Here is a 14218-nt window from a genome sequence, read left to right on the forward strand (position 1 = left end):
GGACTTAAGACGTGTGCTGGAAACAAAGCAAAAGAGCACAATATTTTAATGAAAGAACACAAGTTATTTATTTGGTTTTTGTGGGACATTTCACAAAAAAAAAAAAAAAAAAGTGGAGACTAGTCTATTTCCCGTTGGCCTGAAATACTGACAAACATGTTTTCTGTGGAGAGCAGCAGAGAGGATTCCTGGAAGAGAATGTGCCTCTTTTTTTTCCTTTCGTGACGTCACTTCTCCTACATGGGATCGTCAAAATAAGAGGGAGGAAATAATCACATTCTATTTCCCACCAAAAGAATAAATGCTGTCGCAGCAGTCAAATAAAAGCCCGAAGAGGAAACGATGTGCTCACTCATCTGCGGTAGCGCCCCCTCTCCTTCTCCCGGTCTCGGTCCCTGGGCCGCTCTCGTTCTCGCCTCGGTCCGACTCGTTCGCGCTCGCGCTGACGCTCGCGTTCCCGCCGACTGCTCACCACTGCCTGCGTCCGCCGCAGGAAGTCGTCCACGCGCATGTCGTAGTCGTGCTGCCCGAATAAGTCGACGCCAATCAGTCCTAAAAGTCAGTCCAAGCGCGCCCCCGCCCCGAGAACTGAGACTCACCGGACTGGACGTGAAGGCACGATGCGGCGGCGCCGCAACTCGTTGTTTGTCTCGGAAGCGAGGGGGCGGCCCCTCATGCGGCGGCATAGGATGGTGGTGGTATGCCTGGTGCGGGGGTGGCGGGGGGTGGTTGTGGTGGTAGTAGGGAGGGTGGTGGGGTGCCGGCTGCTCCACGGGGTATGCGGCCTGAACACACAGAAACATGATCAGTTCCGGCGGAGGACTCGAAAGGGGAGCCTGAGGAACAAACGAGGCTTACCAACGTCTGCCAAGGAGGTGGCGGTCCCACGTTGTGGTGATAGTCTCGCATGTAGTCGTAGGACTGGCGAGAAACAGGAAGCCATGTTACCGGTGATGCTTGTCCGAGTCAAGACAAAATGCAACCAACTTTATTAATAGTACAATTTGTGTCAGAGCTTTTGAGATTGCTCATCGCCAGGCAAAACTGTACTTTTTTTAATATCGTCCTGGGACTGCAACATTTTATCAGTTCTCTGTATCGCCGGTAAATAGCAGGAAATGATTGGTTCTCAGTATTGGTTGAAATTTCTTCTATCGTGCATTACTTGCTCATGCTCTGCTGACTGTTCTTAACTCATTCTCTCCCAAAGACGTTTTTAAACGTCTTTTCAGACTTGGTCCAGAATTGGCTGGTACTGAATGAGTTCATGTCGCTTATTTCGGACAACAGTAAATGGATTTGAAATTCTGCAGAGGCTTTTTGGGTGGCCGGATCTGACTTGGTATACGCAGGCGTCGGTTTTGTCCCAAAATGTGGAATTTTTGACTGCCCGTTACATCTGCCATTCTAAAGGAGTTGCCCGTGGCCGCACGGGTCGGCTGACGTGGCTCGCTGTGCGGCGGGAAAGTCTTCCGCCTGAGCTGGACACTCACCCCATTGAGGAAAATGTCCCGTCTCACATTGGAGAAACGCCTGCAAAAGGGCCAAGAAAACAAGACAGAGAAGTGCAAGTTTTTCACCCTCATCATTTGCTACGTTGGTTGTTTTTTTTTTTTGGGGGGGGGGGGGGTTGTCCTCACCTCTCCACCGGCTGGTTACGCAGGTCTGGGATAAAGCCTGCAAAGAAAACCAAATGAGATTGTTCCGTGAGCGCGATCGCATATGAGCGAGCGTCCCGAGGACATGCTGATGGTCACTGGAAAATCCAAAAAAGACAACATTTGCGGCTTCTTCTCTCGGACTTTCATTTCCACAACCTGATCGTTGGTTGAAGTCCGGACATTCTGCCCGAGGTCGCTTCCTGCCGTGGAGGTCGTACTCTTCGAGACGACGCCTACGTGGACAAGTTGACACGTAAGACAAACGGATGCTCGCTCGTACATGCGAGGCTGCTGGTAGCAGTCACACACTTAAAAAAAAAAAGAAATACTCAACCTTCAAACCACTTTGACAAGCCTTGGCACGAAAAAGACTTTGTCCAACTGATGCTCAGATCTACAAAATTGGTCGGCCAAGTCACCTCAGTTTGTAATACCGCCTCAAGTCTGCTTAGGTGGTCCCACAGTCTCGCATCTTTGTCTCAGTTTTTTTTTTTTGCTCAGTCTTTGAGTTTTATCAATTTGCCCAACTGGTCCTAGTATCTACTAAGATGGTCCAAAAGTCTTCCCAGTTTATCCCACTAGTTCTAAAGTCTACCTAGTTAATCCCTGAGATTCCCCAGTTTTTCCTACTTGTCCTAAAGTCTACTCAGTCGCTCCTTAAGTCTTTCTGGGCTGTCCCATTGGTCCTGAAGTCCACTTAGTTGGGCTCAAAGTCTCACTGGTATTTCGTTCTGATGCTTGAGTCAATTTTGTTGGTGCGTGAGTCTTCCTGGTTTGTCCAGTCAGTTCCCAAGTTGACTTACTTCATCTCTCCGTTTTCCAGGATTGTTCCACTGTTGCTGAAATCTATTTCGTCGATTGCTAAGTCTTTGTCCCACTTGTCCTCATGTCTAGCAAGTTGGTCCCACTGGTGCTACATGTCTACTTGGTTGGTCCCTAAGTCGACAATCTAGTGTATGTCAAAGCTTCCAAATTCACGTGATAAAAAAAAAAAAAAAAAAAAGTAATAGTAGATGTACAAACTTTGAAAGATATCAAAGGCTGGGGGGTCAACATACCGCTTGTGATGTAAAAGTGGACTTTGGATTCTACAAAGTTTGTTTCCACATCTGCGTCCATGATAAAAGGCTTTTTCAAACAAACCCTCTTACTTTGAAAGGGCGGAGGGGTCATGTTGGTGCTGGTGGTGCAGTCCTGTCAGTCACCAAAGAAAAGCCCCAACCCCTCCAGACATTTTTTGAGTCCATCAAACACACACTTAAGAGTTCATTCAAGAGCAACACACACACACACCGCAACAAAACGTCCTCGTTCGGTGCGTGTGTGTCTGTCTTAAGACTTTTTCAAGTGTCCGCCCAAGGGGTGGACGCAGGGTCATTTGATCAGTTCCATCTTTTACCTGATTGGACAAATTGTCCCCCCGCCACCCTTCATGGGACAGTCCAGTGATTTCCCCCCTCCCCATCAAATGATCAACCTGCACCACCTTGGAAAAAAAACAAAAACAAAAGAGTCCATGTGGAGATCACAGTCCCTCTCTTTCTTTCTCTCTTTTCCCTTCAAGCTCCCTCGCCCCTTCCTGCTTCCATCAGTCCAGCCAATGCTTTTATTTTGAAAAGTCCATCTAGATTTGGCTAGCTTCAACTTGCTATGAGTGAACCTCCTGCAAAGAGAGAAAGTCAAACAAATATGAAACCATTTCAACTTCCTGCCTCACAGAGCAACCTTCACGGCGGCACTCCAGCGGGAATACTCCAGAGCGAGTGGCAGAGCAACGACAAGCTCGAGCGGATTAGCCGCGGCGCTCGTTGTCTCAGGCGTCCGGCGGCAGGTGGCGCCGCGGTGGGAGCGGAAGAACAACAGGAAGTGGGAGGAGGAGCTTGGCGATTGGCTAACCTTCCCGGCTCGCGCAGCGGCGGACGGCCGCGGGGTCGCGTTTCCGAAGGGGTCTCACGCTTGTGACGAACGCGCCGGGCCACCTGGTGGATGTCCACGCTCTCGTCCAAAGGGAAGAGCGCACAGAGCTGAGCGCCGACATCCGGCTGGATTTCCTGACAAAGGGCAACCGCACACAAATAGCTCAACATGGAAACGAGCGCAAAATGCGTTTGGCACGGCGCATCTTTTTGCATTATCCACTGCTCAATTCATTCGAGTTTGTAATATTTGAAGTGTGTTTAAAGACTATAAAAAATCTAAATAAAATGCCGTAAATGCTTTTAGTACATACCTAGGTTCCATAATTACACACGGGGTTTGCAAGTTCCTACAGCATCGATTTCACCGATTGTGGGTTAAGGTAAGAGCCCTAAGTTAAGGTGTCACTTGATTTAAAAAAAAGCAGTGTAGAATGAAAATCTTACTTGTCCGTCACGGCCGATCTTGACGGGCTTGTGCTCGTTCCAGGGGTTGGAAAGGTGAGCCGTCTTTGTGAAGGAGAGCTCCCGCCTGCGGAGAGCCATCCAAAGAAGTGAGGTGAAGTGGGTGGCCAACCCGGTGTCGGGGGGGGGGGCTCACCTGCAGAGCCAATCGATCTTGAAGACGCCACCCAGCATCTTGGCGTTCATGCCGGCAGGAAGCACCCAGTGGATGGGAGAGCCGCCGTGAAGAGACTCAGAAGCCAAGCGGGCAAAACCTAGCACAAGTGTGAGGTATGCCTTTAAGTCATCTGGCTGATAAGCAACTTGACCCCCCCCCCCCCCCCCCCCCGAACCCCTCGCCTCATCCTCTCACCTTGGAATTTTCCGCTCTCCCGGACAGAGAAGACCAGGATGACGCTGCGAGCCGCGCGGAAGGCCGCGTTCAGCTTCTTCTCGTTGACGGGCAGCGTGGACCACACGCCCTGAACGACAACGACGAGTAGATGAGGTGGAGTTCAGCTCAGACCAAGAAAGATAGAAAGTAACAAAAGGAAGCAAGGAAACGACAGAAAGAAAAAAAAGGGCTAAAGAAAGAGCGACATGGCTAATTAGTAGTCAAGGAGGCTGCTAATTGGCGTCACGAGAGCGGCTGCCTTTACAGCAGCTCCTATCATTTTTTGTTCTTCTACTGTCTTCCTTTCATAACTTTGCAGCTATAAATTGTGAATTTCGCCATTTTGAGACCAATAAAGCTTTTCTTATTCTTATTATTATGGAGCAAAGACATGGCAAAGATATTTGAATTGCTTCTGGGTAACTTGGGTCATAGTTTTTGGGATGTTGATATTTTTGACAATGCATTGATTGATAGTTAATGTGCTTTGACTTTTTCCAAAATGCTCTTCGATGGTTACTAAAAGTTGTTTGTGCTTTGACCTCACCTGTTTTTGTTTACTGTTAATATTGCCTAACAGGAGGGGAAAGAAAGTGGGAAGAAAAGAAAGAAAGGAAGAGAAAAGGGAGGCAGGCGGGCAGGAAGTAAGAATAGAAAAAAAGAGCGTGCAAGCGAGGAAGGCAAAGGTGGAGCTTGCCAGCCGGCAGGTGACGTACTTTGGCTTTGGCCAGTGAGACATTCTCATGGTTGTTGCTCTTAATGACGAAGAAGCGCGACTCGCGCAGGATGTAGCGAAGGTTACTGGTGGGATCTGCAAGAAAAGGGGATGCACGGTTGGCCAAAACAAGAAGCGCGGTTGACTGACTGACGTTGCCCAAGGGTGGAAGGCGGACTTACTGACGGCTCGCACCGACGACGAAAGCTTCTCCCGCTTCTTCTCGGAACCTGTTTGGACAACAACATGAGGCAGTCACAAGTACGAACTGGCAGCGCCGCCAGGCGATGCAAACGGGAGCAGTTCCTACCTGAGACGTCAGAGCCCGAGGCCGAGTGCGCCGACTCGCCGTCGTCTGAGAAACTGACAGAGGAGGCCGAGCGCGAATCTCCCGCCTCGCTGCGCGTGTCGTAGTCATTGCCCTCAACGCGACGCTCGTACTCCTCCTCCTCTTCCCCTTCGTCTTCCTTCTCTCCTTCCTCTTCATCTTCTTCTTCCTCCTCCTCCTCACCTTCATCCTCCTCGTCCTCCTCCCCCTCTTCTTCTACTTCTTCCTCTTCTTGTTGGTCATCATCACGCGAAGCAGCGGGGGAGGAGCTTCCAGAGAGCTGCTCTGACACGTACTCTGGCGCTGCGTCCTCGTCTGATTGGTTGTCCTCTCGATGGTGGGAGGGGCTGCTCTGCCGCTTCTACGTGCGCATAAATAAATAAATAGTTGTGAAAAAAAGAGTGACACTTTTTGATTGCATGTTTCATGGTTTTGCCCAAAAAAATAAAAATCCTCATTGCAGCAAACTGAACGAATGTCTGCTTACGGAGAAATAGAATGTCCGCCACCCCACTTCTGCCACGACGCGTTAATGGCAGCGATGTCATACAAAGCTGTGAAATTTGGCACACCTGCTTGGTGGCGTCGCTGTTCCTGGGAGAGCGTCTCCGTCTGGTTCTTTCGCCTCCACTGGTACGGCCGGCGTCTCTCGTCCCCCGGCGGCTCTTTCGTTCATCGTAGTCGTCGCCGCCGCGGTAGCTGCTCACGTGGCGTCTGTGAGGACTGGTAGCCGACCTCTTAGAGGACGATGATGACAGGGGGGCGCCTGAGCCTCTCTTATTGGCCGAAGATGATCTAGAAGGGGTGTGACCAGAGGAGCTTCGTAGCCGCTTGCGGTCATGGCACTCTGAATGGTCGCTCTTCCGCTTTGTTCCTGCCACACAAATATGTCCAAGTGTCTCAAAGAATGCCAGGAAGGCAAAGACGGCAAAGTGAGGAATGGAAAATAAGAAAAGATAGATCGAGGACAAAATGGTACAGGTGCTACCTTTCTTATCTGTGATGTGTCGCTCCGTCTGAGGGTTGTACAGCTCGTCATCCTGATCCGGCGCTTCAGTCAAAATGTCTTCCAGAACGGTGAGCTCGCCTTCTATCACATCATAAAATCAACTTGAGCAACATGACCAAGGGATTCTCAAATGAACATGTTAGACAATCCAGGTGACTGGCCGCCATTTTTTTCCCAGGGCTCATTTTCGTCGCGTTTCAGATCTCAACACATTGATATCTGTACTCTGATATATAGTTTGATTTTTCCATTAATTATAAGAACATATAAATAAAGTTACTATGACTACTAACTTATAACTTGTTCGAGTGTGAAATGTTTTTTTCTGAACAGATATATATTGTATAAACAACAACATCATTAGCAAGCATGCTGGTAGGTCACATCATTCCTTCCTTGAAACGAGTCCAAGTGCGGTTAAGGCAACACATTTGAGGAAATTGTCCTAATCACCCGCTGCCGTTAGGCTTGGGGACGCGTATCGACGAGCGACCAAGAAATCAATAACCTGATTAGCAAGATTGGAGATTACAAAAGGCTCCACACAACAAAGACAAGCTAACTGGCGAACCGAGCTAGCCAAGCTCACTCGTACCTTTGTCCTCGCGACGGTCGGCCGCCATCTTAGCGCCGAGGCGACTGTGCTTCTGACACGGTCGACGGAGAAAGTGTTTGATTAACGACGAAGATTAGCGATAATGTCAACGATTCGAAAAATTGAGAGCAACGACGAGAAGCAAAATATGCTAAGATGGCTGTCTGGACCGGAAGTTCTTCCAGTCTAATGGTGACAGCTTCCGGTGACATGGTCAATACTTTACTGCTACTCACGTACGTAAAATTGGTACTGTGACGAGAATTGTTCAAAAACGAAATGTCCCATCAATAATAAACAAATCCGGAAATGTCGACGTTACTCTTTTTCCCCACTTTGTTTTGAAATGAAACGCGGCTTTTCCGACATGTTGGATGTGACAGTAAAGTAATGCATAGAAATGGACATTCATTCACATACTGTACTGTACATCGGAAACGGGCAAACACAATTACAAATGTTACGTTGCATTTGATGATTATAAATGTTTAAATGATGAGGGTTTTACTTTGAAACATTACTGGACTTTGGAGTTGAAATTCTTTGAATCAGTCAAAATATATATAGAAATCGACTTTTATTTTAATATTTTGACAACATTTCTCCGGTAGGAATCAACTGAACAGCCAAAGTTGCGACGGTTTGAATTGGCCAAGAAAAATACGTGATTCGGAGCTTTTATTTTGGAAAGTTTTTGGAGTCGGATGAGCTGTTTAACGTTGGAATGGTTTGAATCGGTCACACAAGGAGAACATAAAGCCATTAAAATTAAATTCTTCATTTGGGGGTTTTTTTTGAATCGTGTTGCAGTTAGACTGGGGTGAACGTTTGTCAACTCATAATTACTAGTTTGCAACGCTCATCTCATGCACAGCCCTGTCCGGTAGGTGGCAGTAATGCACGCTAAAGCAGCAAGCCAAAGAAGAGAGGGAGAAGCCGGAAGCCTGTCAACTCAGCGGATGTCTGGCCCACGTCAGCGAGTGTCGCCGACGATCGCCCCGTTTCAACTGGCCCACGAGTTTGTCCGACGGTCCGCTCGTCTCGATGGCGGACGAGAGCACGCGCAAAGCGGTGTCTCAGATCCCGCTTCTTAAGACACAGGCCGGTCCGCGGGAGCGAGCTCTGTGGCCGCAGCGCCTCAAGGAGGAGTACATGGCCCTCATCCGCTTCGTGGAGAACAACAAGGCTGCCGACAACGACTGGTTTCGCCTCGAGTCCAACGCGGACGGCACGCGTTGGACCGGCACGTGCTGGTTCGTGCACGAGCTCCTGCGCTACGAGTTCCGCCTAGAGTTCGACATCCCCGTGACGTACCCGGACACGGCGCCGGAAGTGGCACTGCCGGAGCTGGATGGCAAAACGGCTAAGATGTACCGCGGCGGCAAGATCTGCCTGACCGAACACTTCGCGCCGCTGTGGGCCCGGAACGCGCCGCGCTTCGGCCTGGCCCACCTTATGGCGCTCGGGCTCGGCCCTTGGCTCGCCGTCGAGGTCCCGGACCTGATCGCTAAAGGTCTCGTGGTCCACGTGGAGCAGCAGAAGGCGCCGCAGTAACTCTCGCACGCCACTGAATGGCGTGTAAACTTTTGCATCGCAGCGAGCGCTGCCCTTCTAATCATGTTTGCGACTAAAATCAAACCAGGAACTATTCCTCTGTCAAAACACGAAAAAAATGTGTAACACGTATTTTGATGAGTGGAAAAACGCTACTTTATAAAGACATTGACATAATTAACAATTAATCTTTCTTTTTCGACACGTTGTTCTGAAATGCACATTGTGTTGCTCCTTCTGATGTGTTTGCCTCAGTCAATTGTGGGTACCAGACGAATACACTGATCATTGAGCAGCTTATCTGACATCAATATGGCACAAATTAGTCTTTCTCTGCAGAGGATAAAGTATATTTGGGGGGGGACCGGCAATGAGATGCTAATTGTTAAACCTTGTGGCTATGGAGTTTTTCATTTGATGGGAAATTGAGGGAAACTGAAATCTGAGATGTCAGCTGGACAGATATTAAGTGAGGTGTATTGCATACATTTTGCTGTCAAGTTATATATAAAAAAAAAGTTAAAAGTTCACACTGAAAAACTGGTGATTTGACTGTCGTTTCTAATTTTCTGATTAACAACACAAACATGCTTGTTTGAGGCTCAAACCTAAGCCTGGAAGCCCCTTGAATAAACATTGTTAAATGGTCTATAGTCAAAGTCGCCAAATACCAGCTCAAGTCCACATTAACGTTAGCAGAGATGCTAAATTGAAAACATTTTGCTAAAAGACCATTTTATTGGATAAAGAATGAGGTGAGCTGAAACAAACCGTCTCATTCCGTCACCCAAAGTTTAAAGGTTCTGTCGTAGGAGCATGTGGCGATGAATTTGCCATCTGGAGACACGTCCACACCCATCACCTGACAACAATAACAAAAAAAAGGCGTCATGATATAGTTTTTTTTTTCCCCCCCTATATGGTGGACCTTGATAGTTCTGCAGAAATCCCAACAGAGTGAACAGGGAATGCTGAACAAATCATTCGGCATCCCCGAACAAAAGACTTGGGTTGAAGTGATGAATTGAAAACTCGATCATCGCTATGTCCCGATTTGTGCAACTATCAGAAATGTAGAAAACAAAGGTCTACCTTCCCCTCGTGGCCGGCGAGCGTCTTCAGCGGCATCCAGCCAGGGTGACTCCAAACCTTCGCCATGTTGTCGTATGCGCATGTCAACAGGAATTGACCGTCCGTCGCTGTACACGCACAGACATGGAATGTCACTGAGCGCAAATACTTCCAATAGCGTCATAGTGTCTCGGCACACACAGACGAACAAACATTCGCAATCGCACTCGAACAAAAAAGAAAGGCAAAGCGTGCTTACGTTGGAATCTGACACCTGACAACAGGTTATGGTGGGCGGGGATTGTGTAAAGACACTTCCTGTTCCTCAGCTCCCAAACTTTGCAGGTGTTGTCTCCACTTCCTGTCGCCAGGTGGTAACTGAGTGAGAAAACAATCACAATTTAGGGATTTCTTTTTTTTAATATAGTGGACCTAGATACCTGTGGCTCCTAAAAAAAATATAATCTAAAAATGGCTTTGTCGTGATTAGGCAAATGGGATTCATTCTCTTTTCGTCTTTTAATAAGAAAATCAAAAGGTTATGAGGAAAAAGTAGATATGTTGAAAGATAGAAAACCATTTTTGAAATTGACAACATGTCTGTCGGCCTCCAGCATCGCAAATTGCTTTTAGCACGTTACCTAAAAACAAGGCCAAGGTGACTCCGTGACCTTTTTCCATTTTGTGTAAGTGGCACTCAATAGAAGTCTGGACTTGCATCCCGATTCTACAGGTGCTGTCGCGTGACTGACTGACCCGTTAGGTGAGAAATGCACGCTGTAGATCTCCTTCAGGTGTCCTTCCAGGAAGACCACGCAGCGTCCTGTGCGAAGATCCCAAACTCTTCCAAAGGCATCCAGGCCACTGGCGAGTAAGAAAAGGTTCACTTGAGTGTACGGGCGACATATTACAGTGCAACCTCTGTTCGCGAAGCTCAATTGGTCCCCCAAGCGAAGCAATATTTTCCGCTACGCTTTACTCCAGTGACGACAATGTGTATCGTATTCCACTGTAGTCGTACGCTGTTGTTTTGTAGCATAGTAGCGCTTACCCAGTGACAGCCAGCGATCCGTCAGGATGAAAATGAAGGTCATGAACACCTTTGCTGTGACCTTCTTGATGTAGAATCTCCTCCTGCACCTCCATGTCCCAAAGACGCCACGAGTGATCGTAGCTACACAGTTTTAGCACACGTGTTATTCGTCGTCACTGGTCTGGGGCCCGACCGATATGGATTTGATGACGGCCATGTCAATTCGGATTTGGCAGAGTAGGATTCCAATCAGCGATCAATTAAAAAAAAAAAAAAATACTACACAGTGAATGATTCTTTTTTTGTTTCAATACCGCTTACAACAATAAAGATAACAATTATTGGACGAACATTTAACTGTCTTACAATACCAAGCAATTAAGGATTCATCTAACATTAATGATAGAGATAAAAATTGCCCCAAAATTATTTTTTTGAAAGGGGTGGGGGGAACTGCAGCAAACATTTGAATGTCATAATCTTTGTCTCATGCTGTAATGAAAAAAAATCTGAGCTAATATTGGCCAATCAATCGGTCGGGCCTCGGTCGAGCGCACGTGTGCTAGTTGTGTGTTTTGAGTGTGTGCGCCGGTTTACCACGTAGATCCCAGGAACCTTCCAGACGGATGCCAACAAACACGAGAAACTCGCTCGGTGTGGTCGTCTATGCTCACCACCGGCTCGTCGCTACGACGACCACAAAAAAGGGTTTGTTACTTTTCACTTTGATTTCTCCTCTTTGGCTCCGCCTCCTTTACTTTACCTGAGGAGGTTCCAGAGCTTCACGGACCCATCCGCGGCACATGAGGCCAAACTGACGTCCGATTGGTCGAGAGACAAGCCGGCCTGCGGGCGGAAGACCACCGCGCCCACGTTGGTGTTGTGACCTGCAATTCAACAAGTGCCACAGTTTTTTTTCCCCCCTCAATTGGATTTGCAGGATAAAAGTGCTTTTTAAAAACTTGAAATTAAGGAAAATTCTATTAATCTGTTCCAGCCATGAAAAAAAAAAACTAACATAGAATTGAGAATTAAAAATATATAAAGGTTGATTCAAATGTTTTGTTTTTAAAATATTTCACAGGTTGATATCAAAGTGAATTCCCACTCAAATTTCTCCTCATCTCAATAGCATGTTTTTAAACAGGTCAAAATTGGATGTTGCTTGTTTTGATCTTTATAAAGAGATGCTTGAAGAAAATAAACATTTTGTGTGTTGAAGCCAGACTTCTCGGCGGTTTGGACATGGCCCTAAAAACTTCAAAGAGAATATTTTTTTATCCAAAAAGAGAATTTTTTTTTTATCCAACCAGGTGAAGTATCATAAGTCAAGGCACCACTGTACGAGAAACTGAAGGCTCCGCCCACCTCTTAGAGTACGAATCGGGTTGCAGTCGGGAATGGACCACAGCTTACACAAACCGCTCCTGTGGGGTACACGTCACGTTAGCACCGCACGAGCTGTTTGCACGCTTGCGTTTGTGTGCGAGCATCACCAGGAGGCAGTGGCCAGCATTTTGGAATCGGGGCTGAAGTGGCAGAAGCTGATTGGTCGATCGTCACCGATCTGACTGCAGAAGTTGTTCAAATTCTAAAAGAGGAGGTGTGACACTTTTCTTAAATCACCCAAATCATTTAAAAATAATTTCATCACGCTGCTAATACTGATTTGTGCTCACTCTCAGGCTCTTGTTCAGCTCCTGTTGGCGGATGGTTCTGGTTGCCTCGCAAATTTCCTTTTGGGCCCGGGCTGCCTCGAGACGCTTCATCGACCTAACAGAGCAATCACAGCACATGGCAGGCGCGCACACACACACCCACTCCCGGTTTCTCGACTTCACATTGGACTCATTGGTCCAGTCGGTGGGCACTCACCTGGGCAGAGAGTAACGGGCCAGCCAGAGACGTGCGTCCTTGAGAAAGGTGGGCCCTTCGTGGTACCACGTCTGATGGCACTGTAATTGGTCGGGAAGAAAAAATTAAAATTAAGGCACTTTATCGTCATATGTAACTACGCAACACATGGACACATGTGTGTGTGTGTGTGTGTTGTCATGCCAATTGCCAACCTCCTCCTGTGAACGCTTTGCTCGCTCTTCATCTCTCCTAGACTTCTTCAGGGCATCTGGACCCACCACGGACAAAATGCCACGCAGCCTGAAAAGTGGACAAGACTGAGGTAAAAGCAGACGAGATAAAAGTAAAAGTAGACAAGACAGAAGTGAAAGTGGACAAGATGAAAGTTACAGGCCACAGCCTACCGCTCTCGCCGATCGGCCGGCCCCTCCCCAAATAAGGTGATTGGCTCCCCGAGCGCTCGCAGCCCCGCCTTGACCTCGGTGTCATCGGTGGACACGGTGATCTGTCGCGCTCGCCGCCTCCTCTCAAATTCGGCGAGCGCTTCCTGTTGCCTCTCGTTTATGTGCTCTTCCAGCTCCAGGGTCTCGGCTGCAAAGCATCGCGGGACATCGGTCAGGTGGCGGGCGCGATGCGGAGCCCGTCTTCAAAAATGTGTCACCCACAAGACGAGATGTTTATGTTTCCTGCTTCGATTCCTGCCTTGACGCCATCACTTCCGAGGGGCAGGCCGCCGGCAATCTCTGCGTTGAGGCGCTCGCGCTCTTTTTCTTCAAGGCTTCCATAGAATACGCGACCTTTCTTCGGGGCCGGAGCCAAGTCCTCATCGTCTGACATCCTGGTACCTGGGCCAACAGGAAGCACTTCACAATAAATGGATTTATACAACCGGGCTAACAGGTCACACTTCACAGTGTGTTCTGTTGTATTTTTGTTATTTTATGTTATTGATTCTGTAAAATTGTTGTGAAAGGATATAAAATAACACTCGTGATGATAATCACATAGATGGATACACAACCTGTCACACACGAGTCATGTTAATGCCATGTGATCATTTGTTCGTGATGGATATTTTTTGACCATGAAAACATAACAAGGAGCCCTGAACGAAGGTCCCGACATATGAGGAAGTGGAGCAATTTGCTGGTCACCACACTCAGTCAGTGCGGTATTTACCGGTGATCATTGGATTGTTTTTAATTTTGCATTCCTGTGAATATAAATCCTCAGTGCAAATTTGGCTCGTGTTTAACTATAAACGTATTCCGTTTGGTAGCCGCCGCCGCAGGAACGTAACTCAAACGTAAACCGAGGACCACTGGGTGTAAAATCCTAAAAGAAACCCCATCAATAACAAGAATCATATATTTTTAGAACACTAATGATGGCAATAATGAAACGCGAGTCTACAAATCAAACGTGCCGCCGCTACTATTCGCGGCTAGCGTTTTTAATCACAAACGAGCATCCAGGTAGTAACAAACTATGACTTTGCCACACGTTACCTTTCTTTGGGCTTGTAGCCACCAAAACAATGGACGGTAATCGCTATAATGAAGATTTAAAAGTTATAAAACTCACACTGGTACAAGAGCAATTCGGCGATGTTTGAATGAGGAAAAGACCCGGATGTAAAAC

The 14218-nt window shown here is 47.6% G+C and overlaps 3 protein-coding genes across 7 annotated transcripts; 1 reads left to right on the forward strand and 2 right to left on the reverse strand.

The window, feature by feature from the left end:
- Window positions 1-43: 43 nt before the first annotated feature.
- On the reverse strand, window positions 44-7257 carry ythdc1 (YTH N6-methyladenosine RNA binding protein C1). Of its 4 annotated transcripts, none has more exons than XM_086135106.1 (17): window positions 7063-7257; window positions 6447-6545; window positions 6031-6332; window positions 5441-5819; window positions 5313-5360; window positions 5132-5226; window positions 4395-4503; window positions 4179-4296; window positions 4025-4109; window positions 3558-3712; window positions 1818-1894; window positions 1641-1677; window positions 1494-1533; window positions 859-921; window positions 600-785; window positions 353-523; window positions 44-236 (listed from the first exon to the last, which is right to left on the reverse strand). In XM_086135106.1, exons 1-16 carry the CDS (start codon window positions 7088-7090, stop codon window positions 353-355), a joined length of 1992 nt encoding a protein of 663 aa, XP_085991232.1. In that variant the 5' UTR covers window positions 7091-7257; the 3' UTR covers window positions 44-236. The 4 variants fall into 4 exon arrangements, 3 of the variants coding, with proteins under 3 accessions (XP_085991232.1, XP_085991231.1, XP_085991233.1); XM_086135105.1 differs by having other exon boundaries at window positions 6447-6548; window positions 7063-7256; XR_015103512.1 differs by lacking the exons at window positions 44-236; window positions 353-523; window positions 600-785; ... (1 more) ...; window positions 1494-1533; window positions 1641-1677 and adding an exon at window positions 2720-3324 and having other exon boundaries at window positions 1766-1894; window positions 6447-6548.
- A 721-nt stretch (window positions 7258-7978) lies between these two features.
- ufc1 (ubiquitin-fold modifier conjugating enzyme 1) lies at window positions 7979-8804 on the forward strand. The gene has a single exon (XM_086135497.1). The coding sequence runs from the start codon at window positions 8107-8109 to the stop codon at window positions 8614-8616; it is 510 nt and encodes a 169-aa protein (XP_085991623.1). The 5' UTR covers window positions 7979-8106; the 3' UTR covers window positions 8617-8804.
- A 530-nt stretch (window positions 8805-9334) lies between these two features.
- On the reverse strand, window positions 9335-14212 carry prpf4 (pre-mRNA splicing tri-snRNP complex factor PRPF4). 2 transcript variants are annotated; one of them, XM_086135496.1, is made up of 15 exons: window positions 14162-14212; window positions 13243-13422; window positions 12982-13168; window positions 12790-12877; window positions 12596-12675; window positions 12400-12493; window positions 12217-12311; window positions 12089-12147; window positions 11484-11607; window positions 11318-11407; window positions 10739-10861; window positions 10444-10551; window positions 9947-10065; window positions 9709-9815; window positions 9335-9478 (listed from the first exon to the last, which is right to left on the reverse strand). In XM_086135496.1, exons 2-15 carry the CDS (start codon window positions 13412-13414, stop codon window positions 9392-9394), a joined length of 1533 nt encoding a protein of 510 aa, XP_085991622.1. In that variant the 5' UTR covers window positions 13415-13422; window positions 14162-14212; the 3' UTR covers window positions 9335-9391. The 2 variants fall into 2 exon arrangements, with proteins under 2 accessions (XP_085991622.1, XP_085991621.1); XM_086135495.1 differs by having other exon boundaries at window positions 14086-14208.
- Window positions 14213-14218: the final 6 nt, after the last annotated feature.

Source organism: Hippocampus guttulatus, chromosome 17 (assembly GCF_054856545.1).
Source record: "Hippocampus guttulatus isolate MCC_2025c chromosome 17, RoL_Hgut_1.0, whole genome shotgun sequence".
NCBI lineage: Eukaryota > Metazoa > Chordata > Actinopteri > Syngnathiformes > Syngnathidae > Hippocampus > Hippocampus guttulatus.

Bases quoted from the DNA above. Each gene is read 5' to 3' on its own strand.
- ufc1 (XM_086135497.1), top strand. From the start codon at position 8,107: ATGGCGGACGAGAGCACGCGCAAAGCGGTGTCTCAGATCCCGCTTCTT.
- prpf4 (XM_086135496.1), bottom strand. From the start codon at position 13,414: ATGTCAGACGATGAGGACTTGGCTCCGGCCCCGAAGAAAGGTCGCGTA. The intron at 12,148-12,216 runs GTGATGCTCGCA...TGTACCCCACAG, and splicing joins ATGCTGGCCACTGCCTCCTG to GAGCGGTTTGTGTAAGCTGT. The intron at 11,608-12,088 runs GTGGGCGGAGCC...GTTGAATTGCAG, and splicing joins CCCGATTCGTACTCTAAGAG to GTCACAACACCAACGTGGGC.
- ythdc1 (XM_086135105.1), bottom strand. From the start codon at position 7,090: ATGGCGGCCGACCGTCGCGAGGACAAAG. The intron at 4,110-4,178 runs GTGAGCCCCCCC...GGCTCTCCGCAG, and splicing joins AAGATCGATTGGCTCTGCAG to GCGGGAGCTCTCCTTCACAA. The intron at 1,678-1,817 runs GTTGTGGAAATG...TTTTCTTTGCAG, and splicing joins GGACTTCAACCAACGATCAG to GCTTTATCCCAGACCTGCGT.